General features: G+C 38.4%; 1 protein-coding gene across 3 annotated transcripts in view; it reads left to right on the top strand.

Annotated features, from left to right (window-relative positions):
- MTUS1 (microtubule associated scaffold protein 1) overlaps nt 1-25,198 on the top strand; it is a 175,764-nt gene that overhangs the window by 42,657 nt on the left and 107,909 nt on the right. The window contains exons 2-5 of one of the 3 annotated variants that reach the window (XM_067530553.1): nt 2,905-5,244; nt 7,521-7,716; nt 21,283-21,432; nt 24,297-24,431. In XM_067530553.1, the coding sequence (XP_067386654.1) occupies nt 3,109-5,244; nt 7,521-7,716; nt 21,283-21,432; nt 24,297-24,431 (2,617 nt within the window). In that variant the 5' untranslated portion in view covers nt 2,905-3,108. Of the gene's footprint in view, nt 1-2,904; nt 5,245-7,520; nt 7,717-21,282; nt 21,451-24,296; nt 24,432-25,198 lie in introns of all 3 variants that reach the window. The other 2 variants (XM_067530552.1, XM_067530554.1) reach the window with 2 other exon arrangements.

Below are 25,198 nucleotides of genomic sequence, written 5' to 3'. Positions count from 1 at the left end.
TGAAAATTGAGCAACAATATAGGTCGCCTACTTAAGGTATGTCTACAGTGCACACGCCTTATGGCAGGTTGTAGAGTACAACAGGTATGAATAGCAGTGTAAATAGTGACTCACTACTTAGATGAGTAAAGACACGCCTGAACCCTGTGGATATGTAACCTACGTAGCTGTCTACATATCTAAGCAATGCCTCCATCTATGCGGCTAAATTTAGCCATGCAGTGTCCTGAAGCCTTTCCCCAACATGTAGCCTTGTATACCCTATTCACCACCAGTGGGGTGCAGTGTAGACATAGCCTCAGAGCCAGTCTGAAAGGTATTGATCTGAATGAGGCATTCATTGTAGGCCAAATTAACACTGTGTACTTGTTCATCTGTATTGTGTAGTGCGGGATATGTGCTATTTTAACTGTTGGTCTTACTAAATCTACTTATCATTAGTAGCAGGCATACTGAAGGATTTGTCCCATCTTTGATTCCCAAATTCCTTCCCACTTACCATGTTGGGTACCCATTATTTTGAATGGAAGAGAACATGGGAGGGGTTTGAAAGTGACTTGCATCATAAAGTAATGTTTGGTCATAAGTATTAAATGGATATTAATAGTAAAATTAGGAAGGAATCCTTCACTTTGATGTCAAATCACTGAATATCTCAAATTAAACACATTACAAATTAGCTACACAAGGCAGCAGAAACCAATTACTGCTTGTATTTAACACTACTATTGAGATTAAAGGGAATGTCTGTAAATTTTTTGAGACTTCTGTCTTTAAAATGATCTAGTAAAAGTGTGCCTCATTCTGCCATTGTTGACTTTAGTGTTTTAGAAAGACCTAGAAAACACATTCAAAAGAGCTTTGAGTCTAACAGACTTGCTGCCGTTAGTAACTATATGGATGAAGATTAAAGATTTCAGAAAAAATGTTTAAGTTCCTTTTAAGAAAGGAGAAAGCAAAAGAAGTAGAAACAGCTAAATTGAAAATCTGTATGACACTTGGGTCCATATTAGCTTTGTTTTCTTGATCAAATCTTGAACTTCGTGCTGTCTTAACAGTTTTCACTATTCTGTGAATTTCAGTTTTCAATCTTTTAGGAATACAGAAAGATGTCGCTGGGTATGTAGGAAAAAATGTAAATTTGGCAGAGCCTTCCTTCACACCTCCATCCCATGTGTTCTATGAATGCCCACCTGTGCTGTTCAGAGTGCTGTATTTAAGCAAAATGTTGAAGGCGAAAACAAAAAATCTTTGAATGACATGCGTTGTTTAAGAGGAAGAGGAAATCTATTTATAGTACTTTACGTCTGATATTGCTACTTCTGATTTTGAAGTGTGCCTCTTTCTTATCCAAGAATCCTAGTTGTAATGAGTAAGCAGCAACCCCCCAAAATGCCCATTTTAAACAGCAGTCAAGGAACAAGCTAACTGCTGGAACAAGAACCAAGTAAAGGAAGCATCTTTTCCAAATAAAATAAGGGAGGTTTTTGTGGCATCACAATATATTCAAGTGTTCCACATTTTAGTTCTCTTTCTTGATCAGAAAAAGATGGTTTGTGGTTAAGGCACTGGACTGTGACTCAGATTGATTCCAGTTCTTGGCTGTGCCACAGGTTTTCTGTGCATCCTTGTGCAAATCACTTAACTTCTGTTCCTCAGTTTCTTAACTATACAATAGGGACATTTTCTTGCATCCTTTTCTGTATCTATTTTGAGGGTGAGCTCTCAGCTAGCAAGTGTGAAAAATCAGGACAGTGGGTGGAGGATAATAGGCACCTGTAAAAGAAAAAGCTCCAAATATTGGGACTGTCCCTATAAAATTGTGATATCTGGTCACCCGAGCTGACTTGCTCTGTGAACGGGGTCTAGCACAATGGGTTCCGGAAGTTATTTAGAGCCTCTTGATGCAGTTGTAATACATACAATTTTCTTTGACTGGAGCAGCTTACTGGATCAGAGGCGGAGCTCTGCTTCTCCTCAGTCCCTTGCTTTGCTTCTCTGTGCTTCTGGTGACAGAGGTGGGAAGGGAGGATCACAAGGGCTTCTATATACTGGTCTCTTCCTTCCTCGTAGCAGGGATTTTACACTGATTAGGTTGGGGCTCGCTGCAGTGTTGCTGCACAAGTTTTGACCTGAAAAGCGCGCTCACTGAGAGTGAAATAGTGGTACAAAATACTTTATAAGGTCACAGAAATGTGTGTCTCACTCAATTACAAAAAGCCAGAATGTTTTCTTGATATGGAAAAACTAGGACACTTAGTTCACTGTGCAAAGTTTAGGAGATCCCATGGAAAAAACTAGAATGTAGGGTCTCCTTAAGAGAAACTTGTGCTGGTTCAGAAATCTTAGGCTACTTGCTGAGAAATACTAACCAGTGATGGATCTACAAAAATATTAATCAACTATGATTCTTCGGTAGAGGATGCACACATGTAGTACTGCTCTAAACAGCTGATCATTTTAAATGTAGGATAATAAAAAGGAAGGAATGAATAAATATAGGCAATATCTTCACTGATTCCTGAGTTGCTCAGTTTTTGTTTTCTGGCTTCCAATACCTCACAGTTGCTTTTCAGTTTCAGAAAATATTGACAAATTGTGGAGAACTGCTGGATTCTGTCTCCAAATTAAATGCAGGAGCGATCATGGGACTGTGTGTGTGTGGGGGGGGGGGGCGGGCGAGTTATAATCTGGATTTACTTGTTTAAGAAGTTATCTTTTGTTAGCAGATACTCTGAACTATTTAGCTGGTAGGACTATTGAACATTTCAATTTGATTACTTTTTAAGGCAAAAGGACTTCCAATTGTAAAAATTACAATTTGTCTAAAGACTACACAGCCTATGAAAAGTCTCACATTAAATTCTTGTTCAGCTAACTTTCATGTCTGTTTTTTAATTTTAGAATACCGAAGGGGTTCAAGTTATAGAATACTTGTGGATATACTTGAAGAGCATGTAAGCAAGAAGAACTGCATCTTGAATGTCTTATAACGAAACCAAATTCTTCTGGGGACAAGCGTTGCGTTCTCCAACACTCAGTAGAACCTGCTTTCTTTAGAATTTTAAGTGAAAATAAGATGACAAAAGTTTAAAATTCAAACTCAAAATGAATGTTGAAAAATCAGAGGAAAAGGCAAAGAATGGCTTGCAGTCTCCCTTATTTATCAAGGATAAAAATGGAAATAAGTTTACATGTAACAAAACTACACCACACTCAATTAATCATACCACCAATATAAATGGAAATTCAGCTAGCCAATATAATAAAATGGCTGAACATGAAGATAACATGGATTTTAAGGATATAAGTAATTTTACAAGTATTTCTTTAAACCAGGAATGTATTGGAGCACTTGATCTACAAAAGTCTGCTGGTGAATTTGTCTGTAGAGGGGCTTTGAGTGAGACAGATGCTGCATGTATATCTTCTGCAACTGAACAGACTTGTATGTATCTCTTGAACCATAACTTAAAAGAACCAACCAGCCTCCTAAGAGAGAACCTTGCCTTAAAAGAAGTGCAGAATCAAAGTATCAAGCAATCAGTGCCTTACGGACAGACTGACTTCAACTGTACAACACACTTTACCACTTTGAAACTGAACAAAAACTCTGAAATAAAAAATGAAGTAGGTTGTGCTCCTGTGGCATTAGATGTCACTAGTGTCGATGAGTCTCTTGATATGGTTAAAAGCCTGGGAGAAAGTATGGGAAGTGAACACGGAAGCACGTTTCTCCCTCCAACATTCATCTCTTCTGAGGAAATGAGAAAAAGTTTCGATACAGATAGTCCTGAAAAACCGCCTAGTTCCTCTGTCCTGGGAGCTTCAGGGGGCCCAAATACATCAAATAATTGTTCAGATTTGGTAGTACTACCTCTTGCTTTTCCAGATGTCAGAGGGGTCAGTGAAGGATCTGTAAAAGGCATCAGTCATGGAAATGTAGAACCAGAAAATAGAGATTCCCAAGAAATGGAAATGCAGTGCTTAAAACTAGCTGGCATGTGGATAGATCCTCACTGTAAGAATTCATTATCACCAGACCATTTTAATATGGATGAAGATTCAAAAAAGTTCTTGCATAGTACACCTGACCGTGCCAAAACTGACACATCTCCAACCAGAACAGTAAATAATTACCCTGTAAATGATTTCTGTGCTCTACCAATACAGAGTTTTGATGAAAGTCTAGACCAAGAACCGGTGGTAAACAGAGTGAGTGAACATTTAGCCAAAGAGCAAAATGACTCCACTGAAAACACTGCTTTCCAAGATGCACGGAGCCATTTTGCAGTATCTGAATCAATACAAAGCAGTATACCAAAACCAGAAGGGGCTGCTACATCTAAGCTGAAATGTGAGTCAACTTTTGTGGTCTTCAGTCCCATAGCTGGTGAAATCAGTCCTGAAGAGTGTATTTTTACACCTAAGGCAGGATCAACCAATACAAAATTTTCTGTTTCAGCTTTGGTAGAAGCTGGCGATGGGTCTTCTAAATTGGGAAAGAATGATGCATTAATGAGAGGATGCACTAGAAGGACTTCACTTAAAACTAGTTCTGAACAAATTGCAGTAAAACCAAAAACCAGGTCTATTGCATCTACAATAACCAAAGCTAGAAAAGCTGAGATTGTTAGCTTTCCAAAACCAAACTTTAAAAACGTAAAGCCAAAAGTTATATCCAGAGCTGTGTTACAGTCAAAAGATAACACTTCATTAAAAATATCTCCAAGATCCCCTCAACTCTCTGCTGCCTCATCATCTTCACCAGTTTCTTCCCCACGGCAATTGCCCTCTTCCATCAAAGTAATGAGAAAAAAAATTGATTTAGACCAAGATACTAAAGCAGAAATACCGATGACTACGCCCCTTAAGCAACCTCTTAATAAACAGCTCTTTCCTAGCCAAGCTGTACATGCTACAACTCATTCTAAAAATGCTTTTCACAAAATTCCAAAAACACTTTCAGTAAAGCAGACTCCAGAAGACATTGACAAAGTAAGCTCCTCCAATTCAACATCCTCCTCTGTGTCTGCTGCGGTTGTAACATGTATACAGAACTCAACAGCGAAATTGAATGACACAATGGAAAGCACGAAGTCCTTGGCACAGCCATGTGTTGCAAGCACCTACTGTAGTGGAGTTGAAAATAAGCAAAATTGCAATTTGGGAACTCTTTTGGAAACTGAAGAGCTAATAAAAAACCCAGCAAATGAAACATTTGAAGTTGGCCCTGTCCCCTTGGTAAGTTTTTATGTATCTACTGTTCAATTAACTGATTTGCATGTGTTAAATCTGGAGACCTGCGTTGCACCTTGCTGAATGGAAACTAACTTTTTAATCTGTAAATTTCAATGCAGCCTGGCTATGGAGTTGATTCTGCCTCCATAATACAGAGAGGGAAAATCTTGAAAGGAATCCTGCCATATATCAATTGTTCGCTAACTACTTAAAATTCACATGAACACTTGATTTTAAAAGTTATGTTGATCTGTTCAACCTCAATCCTATTCTACTGCATATTAAAAAAAAAATTCTCTGAACATGGCTAGTGAACCTGGATTTTAAAAATAGTGTATGAGAACCTCTGGTATAAATGAAGTTTTACAGTGTGACTTGTATGGAACCTTTTAAAAATAGGTCTTTATTTCTGTGCACTTCATTAATATGTGCATACTAATTGAGTGTCTTTACACTAACACTATCAAAATTTAAAATGAAAAATATTAGTTGGAATTTAAAACTCAGGATAAGTGTCATTCCAGAAATTAAATTATTTGGTTATAAAACTGCATATTATCCAAATTAGGATAATTTATGGGAATTGTATAATCCACATTTGGATGTTTGGTGTACAAGAAATTCAGGATATTCTTAAACTAGCCAAAAGTAGGTGTCTAAAACCAACCATAAAAAAAAAAAAACCCTGATCTTTTTTTGGACAAATTTTATTGTTTAGAGATAGTCACTAGTTACACTATTCAGCTAAACAAATATCAAATCTAAAATGTATCTGTAATGACTTCATTATCTCATTGTGTGTGGGGTGGCGGTGGGAGGCTGCCTTCATAATATTTGCCAGCATCTGTTGAATGGGTCAGGAGGGAGATGTTCTAAGCAACTGACTCAGAACCGGGAACTCCAGTCTAGGGTAAAATCCTGGCCCCATGGAAGTCAATGACAAAATTCCTGTTGACTTCAGTAGTGCCAGGATTCACCTACTGTCACTTTAGGTTTTTATACTGCACCTATGTCCATGTTATGGCTAAATTCCTTTGGCCTGTTGCCTTGAGCAAGTCAATTACACAGCCACAGTTTATAACCTGTAACATTACTGGCAGTTTTGTACATTTGATGCTTGTAAAATGCAGTGTACTGTAAGAACTACTTTAAGTAATAATGAAACAACTTTCCAGCTCAAAACAGAGTACCAAAGCATTGTTTCTTGTAATGTTAATGGATGAATTCAAAGCTACAATAACAAATTCTGTCATGAGTAAGAACTCTAGCTCTTTAACCACTTTTAAAGTTTGATTTCTCATAGTTTCTGAGGGAGGTATGCATCACACTGTCAAGATGGTACCCTCAGGTTTGTTACCCTATTTTAAGACTTGAAAACTCCTGGACTAAATTCCCTCTGATCAGTGCAATATTCCAATTATTCCATCTAGAGTTTCTTTACTATGGGTTCTCATGGGGGAAGTGATCTTGTCTTTAGACAGATTCTGAAAATGAGTCCAAACTGTGGCTCAAGTCAAAATGAGTTTGGTTCTCTTAATATGATCAAATCACTGTGGACAAATGTTAACAAGATGAGCAGGAGCTGACTAGGTGCTTATATTTTGATACCTATTTCTAAACTATATGTGCTTCTGAGTTTGTGCTTGTTAAAACTGAGTCCTATGGGGAAACCAGCACGATGGCAAATGTGGCAGTCAGCTTGAGCTAGTGCTGCCTATTTAACCTGCTCTGCATCCACTCCTAAACTTACATTTAAGTATAGTCTCCCTGGGTGTGAAAGGGATTATTTACTTAAATCTGGATACTTCCAGTTAATATCCTTAGATTCTTACTGCTGATAATTTGTTTTAAATGTATTTCATTCAGGTTTTAATCCACATGTGAACCATGAATTTATTTTGAAATAAACTACTTAATTGTTACCTATACCCAAACAAACTAGATGTTTAGAATTCGATTGAAATTAAATCTGAGTTACGCTATCCCTTTGTATGGACTTTAATGTAGGTACCCATGACCACTTTGTAATTTTTAGTTTCACCTTATTCCAACGCATTATGGGGCCTCTAAAAATGAATTTAGTACATGCACATAACTCTGAATTGCAGTGGATAATATTCATCAGTCTTCCTGTACTGAACCAAGTGATGACAAGCACCTACCTGAAATCACTTGTCAGTGTGGCTAGTTCTCTTTCTGCTAATTGATGCTAAACGCCCCCACCTGTTTTATAGGCTAGCAGTGAAACAACTTGTTCTTACAATGGTGTTGTCTTACAGCTTTCTTCAGCTGAAACTGAGGCAGCACAAGGAAAAAATATACACAAGGAAGTCCCGATCACTCGAAGAAGTATACCTGCTCCCATGGTGAAAGTGGTGCCTTCTGTATTTCGCCTTAGGCGAGGAAGTGAAAATAAAAATGTCTGTACAACTAAAATGTTATCTCCTCAAAGAGCAGTTCTGCCATCAAGTTCTGGTAAGCGAATTTCTATTGGGGTACCACGTAACCAACTCCTTAAAACTACAAGGCATTACATTTTAATGTACCTTCGGCATTACCGTTATTCTAATATGTTAGTTTTATCATATTAGTGATTAAGAAATGCTGACTGGGTTCAGATCAGTCAAAGTTCTGTAATCCATACAATGGTTAAAGCAAGAGCAGTAACAGTCCAAGCATATGTGTGTGCATCAACACTCTGGAAGCTTTCTTTTATTTTAGTATGGGTTACCTCTTACGAAAATGTCAACAAAAATGCTACTTTTGATGGCTTTTGCCAATGCAGATACTAGTCCATGAAAGGTGAGGAAATTGCTCTGTTTTCATGGACTACAGAAAAGCTGTGGCATGGCAGTCACATTAGGTTGCTGTTGATCTGATTTAGACCTGAACATACAGTCTAGAGAAGTCTCTGGCCTTCAATCAGTTCCTTCCTATCCTCTGTTACTGCTTGCACTCCTACAGACTGGGCACGGACTGGCTAGGTAATAGTTATGCAGAAAAAAACCTGGGGGTTACAGTGGACAAGAAGCTGAATATGAGTCAGTGTGCTGTTATTGCCTAGAAGGCTAGCGGCACATTGGGCTGCATTAGTAAGAGCATTGCCAGCAGATCGAGAAAAGTAATTATGCCCCTCTCTTCGACACTGGTGAGGCCTCATTTGGATTACTGTGTCCAGTTTTGGGCCCCCCACTACAGAAAGGATGTGGACAAATTGGAGAGAGTCCAGAGGAGGGCAACAAAAATGATTAGGGAGGAGGGAGTACATGATGTATGAGGAGAGGCTGAAGGAACTAGGCTTGTTTAGTCTTCAGAAGAGAAGAGTGAGGGGCAATTTGATAGCAACCTTTAACTACTTAAAAGGGGTTTCCAGGGAGGATGGAGCTAGGCTGTTCTCAGTGGTAGCAGATGACAGAACAAAGAGCCACAGTCTCAAGTTGCAGTGGGGGAGGTCTAGATTGAATTTTAGGAAAAACTTTAACTAGGAGGGTGGCACTGGAATGGGTTACCTAGAGAGGTGGTTAAGGTTCAGCTTGACAAAGCCCTGGCTTGGGATGATTTACTTGGAGTTGGTCCCCCTTTGAGTAGGGGGTGGGACTAGGTGACCTCCTGTGAAGTCCCTTCCAACCCTAAAACTTCTTTGATTCTCTTTCCTCTAAGTAGGTGGTAGAGGTGATATGACACCCATGTCTACTAGATTGCTATCTTCCATGTCCATAAATTTAACATAGACACTAGAGGTTACTTGGATGAATCTGAATTGTATAGTATTTGCGTCTTTCAGTTGGATGCATGATATTATAATAAAAAGAATTTATTGCAAAAGGCCAAAACAGTTTGCAGGTTCTTTAACTCTATCAGTTAAGGCTTTAAGAGAATGATGAACTGGATTACGAACTACATCTCCAACTACCTCTCATCAGTTCAAAAGCACTGTCAAAGCTTAGAAGCTCAGTTTTCGTGACCCTGTGGGATGCCATTTTTAGAGTTAAACCTGATTTCTGTTCCAATTACAAATCTCTGATTAAGCTAGAGTCTGTCTAAATGTCTTCAAATTTCATGTGGTAAAGAATGAATGGAGAAGTGTTCCTACCATTGTCAGGAAAAGAGACTAAGCTTAAATAAGTATAGGTTGGCTAAGTGAAAATAGAACTGAAATGATCTGAAAGTTGTGAAAGCCAGAGAGAGGGAACTTAAGATAGTTAATATACAAAATTTCAGGATACCATTCAACAACTTCCCATGTGCATCTTAAGGCAATTCATAGAAGCCCCATTACTTAGCCTGAACAAAACACTAATGGGTACAATCCTCCACTTGCAGGGAAAGGGACTCGATGACTTGATGGAATAAGGGGCTCGAATTTGTTAGCCTCCTGTCCATTCAGCCTCAAACCGATTCTTTAGGGCTTCCATTCTGTTAGTGTCCTAGTTGACTAAACAGACTTGGTAGTTGTACAACTGAACTACTTGTCTACAGTACACATCCAAAGATTCTAGTAAGTGATGTATTTGATTTTGTTGTGATAATGTAACTAACTGCAACATAAATTACTGAACTTGTAATATAGTATAATTCAAAAAGCATACACCCAACTTTCCATCCAAAAATCTTGCTTTTCACTTTGCCTGGGGGAAAAAGCCACCCAATTTAAGAGTAAAAAAGCACAAAATGCTGCCCTTAATTATACATGTGGTGCAGCATGATTAAAATCCTTCTCCACAGACTCTTTGAAGGAGAAAACCAGCAAAATCTAAAGGACTCAAGCTTATTTCTGACTTCTCTTTTCCCGGTATTATGGCTGCAGGATATTCTAATGGTGAAATCAAAGATGATCCATTCAAATAGCTTCCCTATACGACAGTGAATATTTTTAAAAACCAGAGCTTTATTAGAAATGTATTATTTCAAGAAAGCTTCGAGTGACAGTTGAAATACTTGACCAGTCATTCATTCATAATCACGAACTACTTTGTTTTTAACTAATTTATCACTTCTCTTTATCCATAAATGAGTATTTAGAAAAGTTCCAAGGGCTAAAACTAGAACAGAAACCAGACTGTACAGTACAACAAGGCAGTCTTAGATTACTGAGTGTGTTGCCATTTATTGTACAAAGAATGGCTTGTCTAATAGAAGATTGAAACCAAATGAGTTTCCATTGTCCCTGTGCACAACTGGTAAAGCTGAAAGGTAACCAGTCTCTACCATAATACTCAGTAAAGCCTTGCATAGTTTTAAATAGTGAGGCAGCACTAAATCTGTCTTAATTTAAAAAAAAAAAAAAAAAAACCTGTAGAAATGGTTCTGTTCTGACATTGAACACAAGGGCTAAATTATACATTGTTCGCTGCAAATAGTTTTCCTGGCTCTAGTCATTGCTGTTCTTTACTGTATGATCCTTAGAAAAAAGTTGGGCTTCCATGATTAAAATGGGAAACTTATGTAAACTTCTTGGGGGGGGGAATTCCCAGGAACTCTGATCTGAAAGCATGTTTTCAGGAGCCCAGTCTAGGGGCTCACGTAAATGTACCCCTCCCCCCATGCTTGCACATGCTGTCCTGCTAAAATCTGATGTGAACAACCCAAAAGCAGAATGATCAATGCCAGACTATGAATTGCAAAGGACAGATGCTATAGCTCACTTGCTGCCTCTCTGAGAGGCCGTTCCCTTCTTTAAAGAACCATTTTCGTCCCAGTCCAACTGTGCTTCATTGTATAGATGGGCTTATGGTGGGAGTTTCAGAAACTGTTTTTTCAGTGGAGTCCTCTACTCCATTGAATTCCCATAAACACCAACATACCTTACAATAGAACTTGGGCTGTTCTTGCAGAATGGTGTAGAACTTACAAGTCACTCAGTGGCTACACTTTCTGGCATAAGGGAGTTCTTCCTGGATATCATTAATAAGGTTTTCAGCTAACTCTTGTTTAGAATAGGCATCAACCCTTGAGGTCCACTGGGGGGGCCATGTCTGGGGGGGGGGGGGCTTTCTTAAATGCTATATTCTACATCCGACTTCACTTGTTGGGTAGTGAACCTTATACTCTGACTTCGCACCCTTCTTTTTGGTGCCCTCCAGTATGCTTTCCTTGTGAGTAACGTTACTTGAAGCAGTCACCTCATTCTCGATGGTGGGGTAACTCATTTCTTTCTTGTCCCCTTCCTCTGGTATATCTTTTCACAGTTCTCCACTCCTATTATAGTTTTCAAATCAGCATGACTTCGTCTTTCCATATTAAATCAAGTTAATTCTTTCCCTAAAATCGGCCCTAAAGCAAGACACAGAATATCTTAATGTCTGGAGGGTTCTCTGCCTACCTGTGTATGAAGAGTTCAAAGAACAACTTTTGTCTTTTGATTGCCCTTGCAAGGGATTTAAAGCCTCCTGACATTTTCTCCTTATGGAGCGCTATTTCTTGTCAATACATTAGTGATTCTTCTCTGCTAGTCCAGCCAAACCTCTTTCTTCAGATGCTCACTTCCTGGGCAACCCTCTATAGAAATGCTTTGCCGGGCAGCTCTGTGGATCAATGTCAGTGCTGAAACGCAGTACTTTCCCTGGACCACTGTGCTTGGTATTAATTTGGTAGATTAGACTTCTTTTCTTCATGCCAAGGATTCTTGAGGCCTGATTTTAGTGTGGTCCTTGGGATAAACCTGATCCATAACCTTAGTATCAGAACTTAGACAAAACAAATGAATAAAAATACACCTAGACATCCAGTTTCCGAAGGGGAAAGTTCTTTGTAGACAGTTTCATTTTTGGCTCTAATAACAAACTGTGCACGAGGGATTTCAGCATCTCATCCTTTTAGTTTCAAGGCACGCTCTTGGTTTTAATCCATTACCCCTGAAGCAGGAAGCGTGTTGTGACAATACTTGCAGAGACCGTCTTTAACAGTCCAAATATCAGTATTGTCTGAAATATGTCTACACCCATGAGAACTTTTCTCCTGGAGTGGGGTGTATACCAGTTCCTGCAGGGCAATTTCTTGGTACTAGATCACTAACTTGTAAAGACTTGCTGGGATATTTTCACACCATTCCTCAACCGTACGCCTTGAATTTTGTTGAACATTTTCTGTGAAAAGATCAAACTAATAGCTTTTTTTCCCTCCCTGAACTAATTAGGGGCAAGGCTATGTATTCTGCAACAGTGAATGCTTTTCCTCCTACAAGTCAGTTATTACTTAGTTTAACAAAACAGAAATTTGACAACTTGTATCCATAATATATGTAAGGTATCCATAATATATGTAAGCAAGTATATAACATCGCATGCTACCTGAAGGCTTCAATTCCACTGATGAACAAACTGTTCCTAATAACTCCAAGTATGAGTAATTGGCTAACTTGAGCATTTGGGGTAGGTCTTTTGACTTAAAGAAAAATTCTGATGAGGAATGCCAATACAGTAAAGTAGTCATGGTGCTATAAAGCTTGGCAATTAGATTTGCTTTGAAATAGGATCTCCTGATTGGAGGGGTGATTTTTTTTCCCCCTTCACAGGAGGGGAAGAACAGGGAGAGGTGGAGAAGAGTGAAAATCCTTAAGACAGACACTGCGTATAGATTTGGACAATAATAGAAAAAAGCACATCTGACTTCATCCTGCTTTCCTTACCATTAATTCCTTGGTCTCCCTACAGTGCTTGTCATTAAAAAGCCACCCCTTTCCGGCAGAGAGATGGGAGGATGAGTTTGTCTATTCTAGGTAAAAGTGAAGTGTGATGTCCTATTTATCATATGATACTTGCAGGTAAATGTTGACTTTTAAATAACTGTCACCTCTGCGCATCTGTAGACTGATGGCTGATTCTACTTGTTGTTGCAGCAAGATTTGCATTGTTCAAATAACGTAACTGTGGAAGTTGTCCACTGGCATTGCAAAAGCCTGAACGGCACCAGGCTCTATGGTAGTGCTACTGATGTTCTGAAGCCTTCCTATCCCTGTACCAAAAATTGTGCAGGATCCTGGTATGGAGTCGAAAGCTTAAATGGGATTAGTTGATAGGGACACAAGCGGGAAACTGACCTGAAACCAGAAGATGAAGGTCCTCTGACTGCTTGTTGGCAGAAGTGGAGTAGGCAGGCCTTGCTACAGTAACACATGTTGCCAGTGGTAGAACTGCAGCTGCTACCAGGGGACTTCTGGCCCTGCAGCACAGACCTCAGGCAGCAGAGGTAGGAGGACTGAAGTAGAGAATGCAATCTTCAGTGGGACTATTTGAGTCCAGCCCTACAAAGGCAGAGTGTAGGGTTGTTGGCACAATTCTGCTGCTTCTCTGTGGGCCCAGCCCAACTATCAGAGGGGTGGCTCCAGCCTGATGATTTTTTGTGGGAAAGTTACAAGCCTGAAGGCTTGTGAGAAGGAGTATTTTGAGTCTGTGGATATTGGGTGTGTCAGGGTTCAGAACATGGGGCATATTTCTAAGTTATGAAGTGGTTAAATGAGTCCAGGAGCATGCTGTCCTCCCCGCCCACCACCACCCAAGGCTGATCAGGTGAGGGTTGATTTGGAGGGAGCTGAAGGGGACTTGGAAGGTTCTGAGCAGAGGGTAACAGCCATTTGAAGTTATGAATTAATTGGCGCTGTGGAGTATAGAGGAAAATGATAAGGTATTCTGGAGTAAAGGGGTAGGTTGGAACTGAACAGTAAGGGAATAGTAGAAAATAATACTGTTCTTGTGCTCTGGTCTTAACTATAAAGAATTTCATTTGTTCATTCTGGAATGGGGAGGTGATGAGACAGGGATGAGTGAAACTGTTTTCTTCCTGCTTACCAAAATATTGCCATGTGATGCTCATGACCCCTATACTAGTTTTACTTTGGAAAATATTAACTTGTCGGGGGAAGGGCAGGCTGGGTGCGTCAGCATGGTGTATACCCAAGCTGCTGCTTACATTTCTGCCATATTTTTGGCATGGATCCTGAATCTGTGCCAAGGAGGAATGCTTTCATAATGACTCATGGATAAATAAACTAATATTGTAGAAAGCTACTCAGATAGGGAATAGGGTTTTGCTTGAGATGAGTCATGTTACTCTCTCAATGACCAGAGCCCTATGTAAAGAGAAGTACTTAAAGAGACAGTAGTAATCTAACTCGTCTGAGGACTTTCTCAGCACTGTTATTAGTAATACCCAAGACTACTATAACTATAAAACTTGTCTGCATTTTTCATTTGCTTATTTTGTACATTTGACAATTCTTGTGAATTGGTGGTTTAATTCTTTTCCCTTTATAATTGGCTCACCTGTACTGTGTGAGACCCACAAATGGAGGAGAAAGATTCTGAAAAACAAATGTCTGGTACCACTTCATTGTTAGTGGGACTTAAGAGGTATGTGTAGCACCTCACCTATTCTCATGGATTTTTTTTAGAAGTGTGTTTACATCTCCATGTGATGTCCCTTTAAATATAGTATAGCAGTACTTGACATGCAGTAGACTTAATAGAATGACCCTCGGAACACTTAGTTACATCTGAAATGTATTAGACCTGCCACTGTTTTTATAGTGCTTATCACAGCAACTACACACAATTACAAAAATGTTTAAAGAGGAGTGTATTGGAATAATTGCCTTTGTGCATCATTTTCTATGATTTATTTAATACCCTGGACATCTGCTGAAAATGTTGTTTATTAGAAAACAGTCATGGACTGCATCCATTTTAAAATGGGCAAAACTGCCTTTTCTAATAGATTAAAACTAGACACATTTTGTCATGTCTAACATTCAAAATATCATCTTAAAATCATTGAGAAAGTACACTTCCAGGGCAGGGACAACTACTTTTTTTACTTGCATAAAAACATAATCCAGGAATTCTGAACCTAATTTTAGAGACGTAAAACTATCAGGATTCAAAAGTAGTGCTTTTCATGTTGAGTTTCACTCTGCAGTTCCAAGAGAAACATACCCAACAATATTCCTTTGTGCACTTAATCTGCCTACATTTCCAGCTGGGAAAAGCTTCAAGGCTTGCATACCCTGTATGTCACAAAGTTCCACGAGTTCTGGAAGCTTTTTAATCAGTCATAGGCCTAAAATATTTAAGTATGACTTTGGTAAATGATGCTTTATCCTCAAAATTGGAATCTACCTTTAATCCTAGTGTTCAGTTGGTATTCTTGTCAAGTATGAAAAACAACTATAAACACAACTCTCTAATCAGTGGAAGTACAACAGGTTAGTACCGAGAATCTTTCTTAGCCATCTCTTTTCATGAGAGCTGGGATTTTATAAGTATTACAAAGGAAATGTTTAAGTTGAACTTTGATGTGGGGAGGATGGAGTATAGTGACAGTCTAACTTCTGACTTGATGTTTTTTGTCTTGAGCATATTTTCCCAAAATGACTTCAGTAGCACAGGAAATTCAAATGCCAGCATCAAGAAGTTTAAAGAACTTTAAAGTTATTTTAGCCCATAATGATACACTCAGGATTCATAAGTGAGGTTGACTTTTTGAACTTAGGTCATGAAGTTTGAGCCTAAAAAGTCCTGGTAAATGAACATCATTCTGTGACTGTTTTAATTCTGGAACAAGAGATACTTTTAACCTACCTGACACTATGTAGTTATTGCATACTGATTTTTTTTCTAGTTCTAAGCAGCAGCCAGCTCCTTACTTCACAGGTGAGGAATGCAATACACTTCTCACTCTACACTACAATTACTAGAATAAATAATTGACTCAAGCCTATTACACTGGCAGGAAGGATGACTGCTTGTATGCTTTGTAACACTGCTCATATCTAGTCTACTGTCTTATGACTGGCCATGCTGTTCTTCCAATGATATTAGCTTCTATGCCATATCTGTCTGTTTCTCTCAATAATCTTCACATTTTTATGGGCACCATCCCCACCTAGGAACACCGTTTTTATGATCTGATTTGTAAAGCTGCTGCTACTAAAAAAAAAATAAAATAAAATAAAACAAACCTCTTGGAGCTGGAAACGAGCAACAGGATGGATCACTTGATTATTACCTGTTCTGTTCATTCCCTCTGAAACAGCTGGCATTGGCCACTATCAGAAGACAGGATACTGGGTTAAATGGACCAATGGTCTGACCCAGTATGGCTGTTCTTATGTTCTTATAATTTTCATAAGGTGCCTCCCTTTTGTTCCCAGATCTTATGTCCTGTCTGAAATTGGTCTAACTCCTAGGGGCAAGAATCCTGTCTTATCAGTATTGGGAGGCTTAAGCACATATGTAAGATGCTGTTAAAATAATGAAAACCACTGTAGTAACATGAGGGAGTTGAGATGTTATATTTTTGTGTTGGTGACCTGGATTGAAGTGGTAGTTGTATCACAGGCCTCCTTTGCGAGCTTTGGTAAGAACTTCAGTGCATTTGTTCCCTTTTGGGGATACCTCTCTACTTGGGGGAGGTCTTCTGAGAATAAACTATAAATGGCTGGGAGATGTTTTTGATACCAGCATAACTGAAGGGACGTATAAGCACCCATCTCATTAAATTCAGAATACACTTGTAGAGTGCAGTCCAGGAAGCTCTAGGATTTTAATGAAAATATAAATAAATTAATGTTAATTTTAGGTGATTTGCCAGGTGAAAAAATTAAAGGGAGGCCCTAAAAATATTGAGCAAGAGATTATTTGCAAGGATACTGAGAAAATACTTTGTATTTATATACTGCCTTCCACCTAAGAGCTTGATGCATCTTTGAAATGCTCTAGGAAATTAGATTAGGTATTCTACGGATGGAAAACTTGAATTTCAGATTGAGATTTACTTAGTTTCCAATGGAAATCTGTGGCAGAATTGGCAATAAAACAAAGATCTCATGACTCCATTTTGTGTGTTGAACTAAATACCATATTTCCACCCTCTGGAATAAGTGTGTTTTCCATTGGTTATATTTTTAGCCACAAGGTGAATTGGTTGAATTAGTTAACCACATTCAAGAGTGTTGCAACTCATCCAGGAAATACTTTGAGACCTAATTATTTTTAATTTTTTCTTCCCATTTATCACTCTGCTCTTAAGTTGGTAAATTAGAGGCAGGAACTCTTTCCAATTTACATGTGATTTTTTTTTAATGGTTTCTTCCTGGAGTTAGTTACTTAATAGACTCAAGCCACTGCTCCTTGAAGATTTCTTCCTCAAATTGATTTTTCTAGAATTCCTGTTTGGAGTTCATAAGTCTCTCTTATGAATATTTTCCAAGAAGGTCCTGAACTGCAGGAAACTGGAAAAGAACATGGATCACCTTTGAACAGGACTTGTACTTGATGTTTCCAGAGCTGGGCCCCCTCAGCACCATAAAACTGGCTATGCTAGTTTAACACTCAAAAGGACTTTCAAGCATGCAGCTGATTTATAACAATGCCATTGGTGATGGTGATATTTGCAGATGTTAAATTCTGGATGTGCTGTTCAAGCAGGGTTTCTGGAAGTCTTTCTCAGACTCCACTTCCGCATCTTTTGAGTAGAAGTTCATGTAAAGAATGATTAGGCTTTTTCCTTTTACCTTTAAAGAATAGAAGATGAATCCAGCAACATCCCTCACAATGCCTGGCAGGCCCACCATCCTCAGTACATAGATGTGTAACTGGTGGTTAAGTGAACAAATAGATTCTGGCCAACCTGAAAAATATTACAAAATGAGTTTGTTCTGTTTCTATAAGAGCAGATTCTGTAAGTTCTGAAGTATTTGTACTTTGCCAAAAGTTTAATATATACTGTGAAAGAGGTGTCATTGACTTGTATAAGAAAACAAATTCACTTACTGGAGGTATTAGCATGCCACGGGCACATCTGTATATGCTCATGTGCCACACTCCATTTCCTTGCCCTCGTCTCCCACCCTGACACCAAGTGGCAGGACGTCTTACCACCTGTCGAGGGTGAGGAACCCTGGTGGGCCAGTCTGTGTTTACACCTTGGTTCCTCGGCCCACCGGGGATATTAGCTGGTGGCTCCTTCATGGCGCCATGAGCTCAGGCGTGGTTCACCCCTCGGCCTGATACATGTCCCTTTTGTGGTGTAAGGGAGACTCTGGTGCATGTATATCTGGAGTGCGCCAAGTTGCAGCCCCTATTCTGGATCCTCCAGAACCTCCTCCTGAGGTTCTGGCTGCACTTCTCCCCACACCTTCTAATCTGTGCACACCCCATCCGTGGCCCCACAAAGTTGTGTGATCTCCTCGTCAACCTCCTCCTCACCTTGGCTAAGATGGCCATCTATAATACCAGGGAGAGGATGTTGGCTGAGGAGGTACTCTGCGACTGTGGGGCCTATTGCCATTCCTCTGTCTGATCACATATCCAAGCAGAGTTCCCCTGGGCTGCGTCTGCTGACTTGTTAGCCACTTTTGAGGAGCAGTGGGCGCTGTCTGGGGTTCTCTGCTCAATGTCCCCCTCAGGTTCCCTCTGTTTAGCCCTTTGACCTTCACGATCGTTCCTGGTTTTTTCATTCATTGTCCCCAGTAATCAGTTGAGTCCCGGGCTCAGTAGCTCCTCCCCTTAGTCTGGGAGAGTGCTTCTCCACCATGTCCCGGAACCCAAATAGTACTAGAAGGATTAGAGCAAGTCATTTTGTGAGGTAAAAGTTATTCTGGGCACTACTCAAAGTTGGTAGAGGTTGCTTTGTGGCTTTAATTTTCCTCAGTTTTGGAGCTGTTTAGCTTCACTAGTTTTCATCTATACCAATCACAATTTGTACCAGGCAGTGGTTTGTGGTGTCATGCAAACACCCACAAAAGATCTAAACACTCATGAATGGATCTTAAATGTTTCTGTGCTTGCTTAAATACTTCATTACCTTACTGCAATAACTTGCAAACCAATACATTGCACAAACCTGGCTCTTTACAACGTCTCAAATTTAATAGTAGAGTGATGTAGTGAGATCTTACTCAGATCAGTTACCCTTACAAAATGTGCACTTAACATGTCAAAATAAGTAGTAAAACCTAGGTTTTTTTCTGACTACAACTATGTCACTCATTTAATTTGCAACATTCATTAATCTGCAATGAATCTTAGTGGTCAGGGTGATTTAATGAAGTCCTGCTGCACATTTGTAACTTGCATATATAAGTGGAACTGCCTCTTTATAACTCCTTTGTGTAGGTTCAATAGTGAATAAATTACTTTACCTACACTTAATTTTTAGTATTAAACAGGCCAACATTGCTTATGAACAAAAATCAGTTGATGAACTGATTCTTTTTCGGCTTGAAACTTTTATGGGTATAATCTTACAGCACCATCTGGTGTTGAGAATTGTAATATGTCATGTTGAGATGCCAATACATTCATGAAGCTTCTCCCTTCCTAAATATCCATATAGTATCCGATTTCCTATTCCTTAAATCTGACGAAGTGGGTTACAGCCCACGAAAGCTTATGCCTGCAGAAATTAAATTTGTTAGTCTTTAAAGTGCTACAGAACTCTCATTGTTAAAGCTTTTTTGATCTTCATGCATATCTTGTCTCTTTACAAAGATGTCATTTATGCCCAAGAGTGAGGGGGAGCAATTAACATGTCTATATGAAAATGAAGAGGAAATAAACTGAAGTAACAAATGCCTTGCTTAATCATATGGCAACTAAACTATTTTGTGAGTCTCATACATGATATTAATCTGAATGAGGTGCTGGTGGCAAGTGGATAGAGAGAAAGGGAAGTCCTTTTTTCTTAAGTAAAACTGATATGCTATGTCTTAACACTGCACATAAAACAAAACGTGCCTAAGCGATTACATCAACTTCACTGAAAAGGAATTGAGACAAAACTTTAGTGACTATAATATGCAGATACAGGCATCTCTGCACTTCATACTTGTAAAATATCATTTAATTGTCTCCCTCTTGTTCCTTTTTGCTTTACATAGAAAGAGGTTACCTTACTTGTCCTGTTACTTAAAAGGTGATTTGGCAAGCTCAGTGCCTGAAATCAGATGTACAGTGGCATTAATCAGATCTGGCAAATGACAGTCCAGTAATAGTTTAATATACTATTTTTAATTGAAATTCTGGGACAAGAAAAATCTGATGTAAATAATTTCTCCTGTGGATATGAATGCATGTTAGTACAGTTTTCCTGGAATGAGATTGGCAATCCAGTTGTCTAAACATATATGAAACTGCAAATTTGCTGGCTTAAATCATGAAGTTGTCCTGTAAATTACTACTAAAGTAAAGGTCATGAAAGTGGCATTCATCTATTTTAGGTAGAATGGAGGTAATATTTAGTACTTTTCACTTTTGTCGCTTGTATTTACAAGCTTCAATTGACAGCACCTGGTAACTTATGCAAAAACATCTTTGTGCCAATATAACTGTGAATGGCAACAAAGTTCTGAGAATACTATTTAACTAGTCTTGCAGATGCAGAAGTCTTTTAAACTATCATTTTAAATACAGTAGAACTTGCTGCTCTTATTCATTGCCTGTGCTTGTTCTGCTTGTATATAGCTCAATTTACTTTGCAGAAGAAATTACTTATTGGTGTTTGTCCCTCACCTGAAAATCAGCATACATTAGGCTTCAGCCATTAGTATGGGAAGAATTTCTGATTCCTTATGCCTTCAAAAACAGGAAAGAATCTCTTAGAATGCCTTTTTAGCTAGAGATAGTGTGTGGAATTGCCAGTGCAGAGAACTGTAAAACATGTTGGCACTAAAACACACAACTCTTTGTCCTGCAAGATGGACTTTGACCTTCCCAAGGCAGGCACTTGCACAAAAGCACTGATTTATGGATCTGGGCAGATCCTATTTTGATCATTCTATCCATAATGTACAGATAAAACTGAATACTTTTCAATCATAAATTCCTTATTGTATTACATCAGTCTTTGCTGGGTAAGGCAAATTTTGGGCGTAAACTTTTTAAGGTGGTGGTTATTTACTGCACTCCTCTAATGGAAATATATATGTGGCCTAAAATTCTTATGTATGTGTGTATTGTTTGGGCCATATTTCATCCTTATTTGTAGCAACAGTAAACAGTAAGGGTCACTTTAAAGTTCTATCTCTTTTTCCCCCTAAATTAACAGGAGTGGAAACTTCTTCCCGGGGGAAGCTTGCCTCTGTGAAAACTTCTCTAGTATCTTGGGCCAGTTCTGGCAAATCACTAATTAAATCACAAGTGCCCATTCGGAGAACACCTAGCATCTCTTCAATCAGTAGCACTCCGAGTGAGCAAAGTACGTTCAGTAATAATTGTAAGTATCTTTGTCAGAGTTCTCTGTTAATTGTTCTGCAGGACTAAATCCTTCAGTCTCTAGTTGGGAAAAACTTGTTTGAATGGGGTTGTCACCCAAATGTGGACTACTAGTTTTGGTCTTTAAGAGTTTTGCATCTTTACAAATCTTTCATCCTAAGAGGCATATCCTGTAGTCTTCTCAGTTAAAAGTTCTTGAAACATGGTGCTTGACTTAGCAAAAAAAATTTTCTTAAAAAACACCTTCCTACACTCTTAGTGCATTCCAAAACTTCCTGCATTTGAGCACGATGCTTTCCTTGAAAGGGCTTTCTGCATGTGGTGTAATAGGAAATTCAGAAAGTGTGAATTGGATGCTTATGGTAACACTTAGAGCAATGATTCAGAGCCCCTTTGTACCCATATTTTGATTAATTATAATTCATACGTTACCCTGGAAATGTACTATATAGATTAGACTTAAACATTTAATTGCTTTTTTGCTGGAAAGTTCTGAAATCTACTGTTTCAGATTACTAAAGTAAACATAATCAGTACATATGGATGTACAATTTAAATGTTAAAATCATCATTTCATCTGGAATGAATTATCAGTCTAAATTATACCTCTTGTTGTCTTTACACAAATCTTCATTAGTTGATCCACTGTTCATCAGTTGCAGGAATTTTAGGGCGGGATGCTATTTTTCCCCTAAAAATTAAAACTACTATGGGCTGAAAGGAATATGTATTTTTATTAAAATTTGCAACACATTTCTCCTATAATCAGATTGGTTCTGTTGCCCTGACAGCCATGTTGACTTTTGCTGTTCAATTTTAGTACCGTGTCTGAAATTCCTAAGGAGGTTGTAAACGCTTTGTCCTCTTTCTCATAACAAAGAAAGGTTCATCGGTTGATAACAAAGAGATGTATTCCTTTCAGATTAAGCATCCAAACTGATGACTTTCTTAGCGTGATTTGCAGGCTGGTTTAATCTGTTTTGTCCTCTGCCTTGAAGCTTACAATTCTTTCCACTCTAATTCACTAAGAGCAAGCATGAGGAATATGAGAGGGTGAACATGGCTGCAGTCTTTCTGGCTTTAAGCTTGCTTTGATCCTTTTTAAATGACTATACCAGGAGGACTCCGCAGTTGCACAGAAACTGATTTTTCTCCTCATATTTTCATCAATTCTACACTAGCACCATCGACTGATTCAGGAAGCCACTATGATATTACCTTACTGACTTTGCTGGTAGTGGGATCTTACAGCTTTTTTATTATTCCTTTGTTATCCACGTTTACTGGGAAAAGAAGTAGGTCATTAGCCTTTTTTAAATAAAAGCATGTTTGGTTTCTTGCTAGTTAGTAAAATGTATCAAATAAAATGCTTTAATTTGCTGCTTCCCCAGGACAATGCTTTTCTTAATTTAAATTTACAAAAAATGTTCAGTGAATTTTGACTTCAATATTTTTGTGATTGAAATTATATTTGGATTACATGTGATATGTTCTGTGCAGTGCAAATTTTTACTGACTTTTTGAACCAGCTTGTAGAGAGAACCATTTCAGTCACTTTTTTTGCTAGAGGTTTAGACAGTATTTCTTATCCTTATGTGATAGTTAGCTCATTAGACGATGACATAAAAATAAAATCATAATTGGCAAAATCTAAAATTCTTGACTATCAGATCACTGAGACAGTCAAAGGTCAAGATGAGATGCTCCTTGTCCTGTTTAACGTAAACTGACAAATTGTTTAGCTTGGTCTTTAATAGGATTAGTTAATATTTTTCTGTAAAAATAACTTCATGAAATACAACCTTCCTGTTGCTGTCCTTTGTTACATGATTCCCTTAGGGTTAAGTTTCCTATGATAGTAACATGCTGCCTTTGAGTCTAATTAGTACTTCAGTTTTATGACTCTCTTCTATCTTCTAAGGAAATTCTGGCATAATGTAATTGTGTATAATACAAAAGAAAAGCATATTTTGCATGTGAGTTAACTATTAACACTGTTAAATGTGGTTGAGGATTGAAAAATTGGAGTCACAGCACCTTGATTTTTTTGCAATTGCAGTAGTGTGCACGTGGCGCATTGTATTATGATGTAAATAAAGATAGAGAACAGAAGTGTGTAAATAAGTCTTGCAAATATGAATTCCAGGTGGTGTTTTTTCCTTGTAATTGCATGCAAAGGAAATAGAGGACAGTGCAGTATTTCAGCAGTAAGATGCTGATCTCAGCAATTCGCCTTGAGCCATTAGGAATACAAGTCAATTTGCATTCACCTTGGCTTGTGTCAAAAGATGCCATTCAGGAAGTTGGTGTGGCTATTTTAAGTCTCATTAGTTTATACAGAACAATTTTGGGGGTATGTCACTGATGAAAGTTGGATACATAACAGCAAAGTTATATTTGAGCAGTACTTTACACTACTGAGAATATCATAATCTCTGAATCACACTGAACTATAACTTCTTAGTCTGAACAATGGGCTCAAATTTCTAAAAAGTGCATATGATTTTTTTGCATTTGCTTGACTTGTATTGTCTGCGCAAACCAAGCTGCATGCACAGTTTTGAAAACTTGGACTTTGAAGTGCATACAATGAGTCTAGTCTTAGTGAGTATCAGAGAAAGCTTTTTGCCAATTTATCCATGTATACAATATGGAAATACAGAAGCCCGTATTCGTGATTTTATTATAAAATGTTACTTCTTAAAGTTATAAGAAAGAGGACATCAGTATCTTGCACATGAGACTTAGTTTTTATAAAAACATCTAGCTAAATGTCACAGGCAAATTCTCTAACATTATATTTATATAACGCATGTTGTGGTGTTTTGTTTTTTGTTTTTGCAATAGCTAAAAGTGCCACAATCCTCATCAAGAATGGAGAAAGGCCTTCAAAAGCTACCTGTCAAAATGGCACTTCTGGATCCATCTCTTTGAAACCAGTACCCAGATCTAGAGTGTACTCCTTAAAAACCACTCCAAAAGGTATCTGAATCTTTGTTACATAATGAAGCTGAAGTAATTATTTACTAGCTTACATTGTTTTATATGACAGCCACTGCTTTGGGAGGCAATCAAGCAGTGGTCAAAGAAACAATTGTTAGTTTGTGGAAAACTGGCTGATGACAGTGTCTTTCTTTAGCTGTTCACATTACATATTGCATGCAAAAATTATTACTTCTGCTGCAGTTACCACAGGATTGCCGTGCAGTTGCTAATGAGATAGGTGGTCCACTAGATGCATTAATATACAGTATGGGCTCCAGAATGACGTTAAGACTATTTCCATTTCCAACAGATATTGAAAAGTAGTAACACACCCCACCTTCATCAGACTTTTGCTGTCTAATGGAAAATATGATCTGATCTCCTACTCAGTTATACCAAACAGTTACCACATCTGACTGTAACAAAACCTATACATTCTATAATATTCTGCCTTCATGTTGTTGAGAGCAGACCATTTGTTTTTTACATTAAGCATAAATTTGTATGAAAAGAGTTCGTCCTCTAGTGGGCAAAGAGAGATGTCTACACAGCACAGAAAAACCTGTGGATGTCCGTACCAGCCAGCTCGGGTTGTGGGGCTTGGGCTGCGGGGTAGTGTCATTGCTGTGTAGACTTCCAGACTCGGGCGTAATAGTGCTATTCATAACCCTAAACTGCACCTGAACAGATGCATGTTTTTCTTAAATCTTCCTTTGTATGTTACAGCATCTGGAGTGCTGCTATTCATGGTCTGACTGGAGTAC

Source organism: Emydura macquarii, unplaced genomic scaffold (genome assembly GCF_026122565.2).
Source record: "Emydura macquarii macquarii isolate MOO-44397 ecotype Brisbane River unplaced genomic scaffold, CSIRO-AGI_Emac_v2 contig_3108, whole genome shotgun sequence".
NCBI lineage: Eukaryota > Metazoa > Chordata > Testudines > Chelidae > Emydura > Emydura macquarii.
Note: the sequence above shows the minus strand (reverse complement) of the source record. Positions and strands in the feature narration are given on the sequence as shown.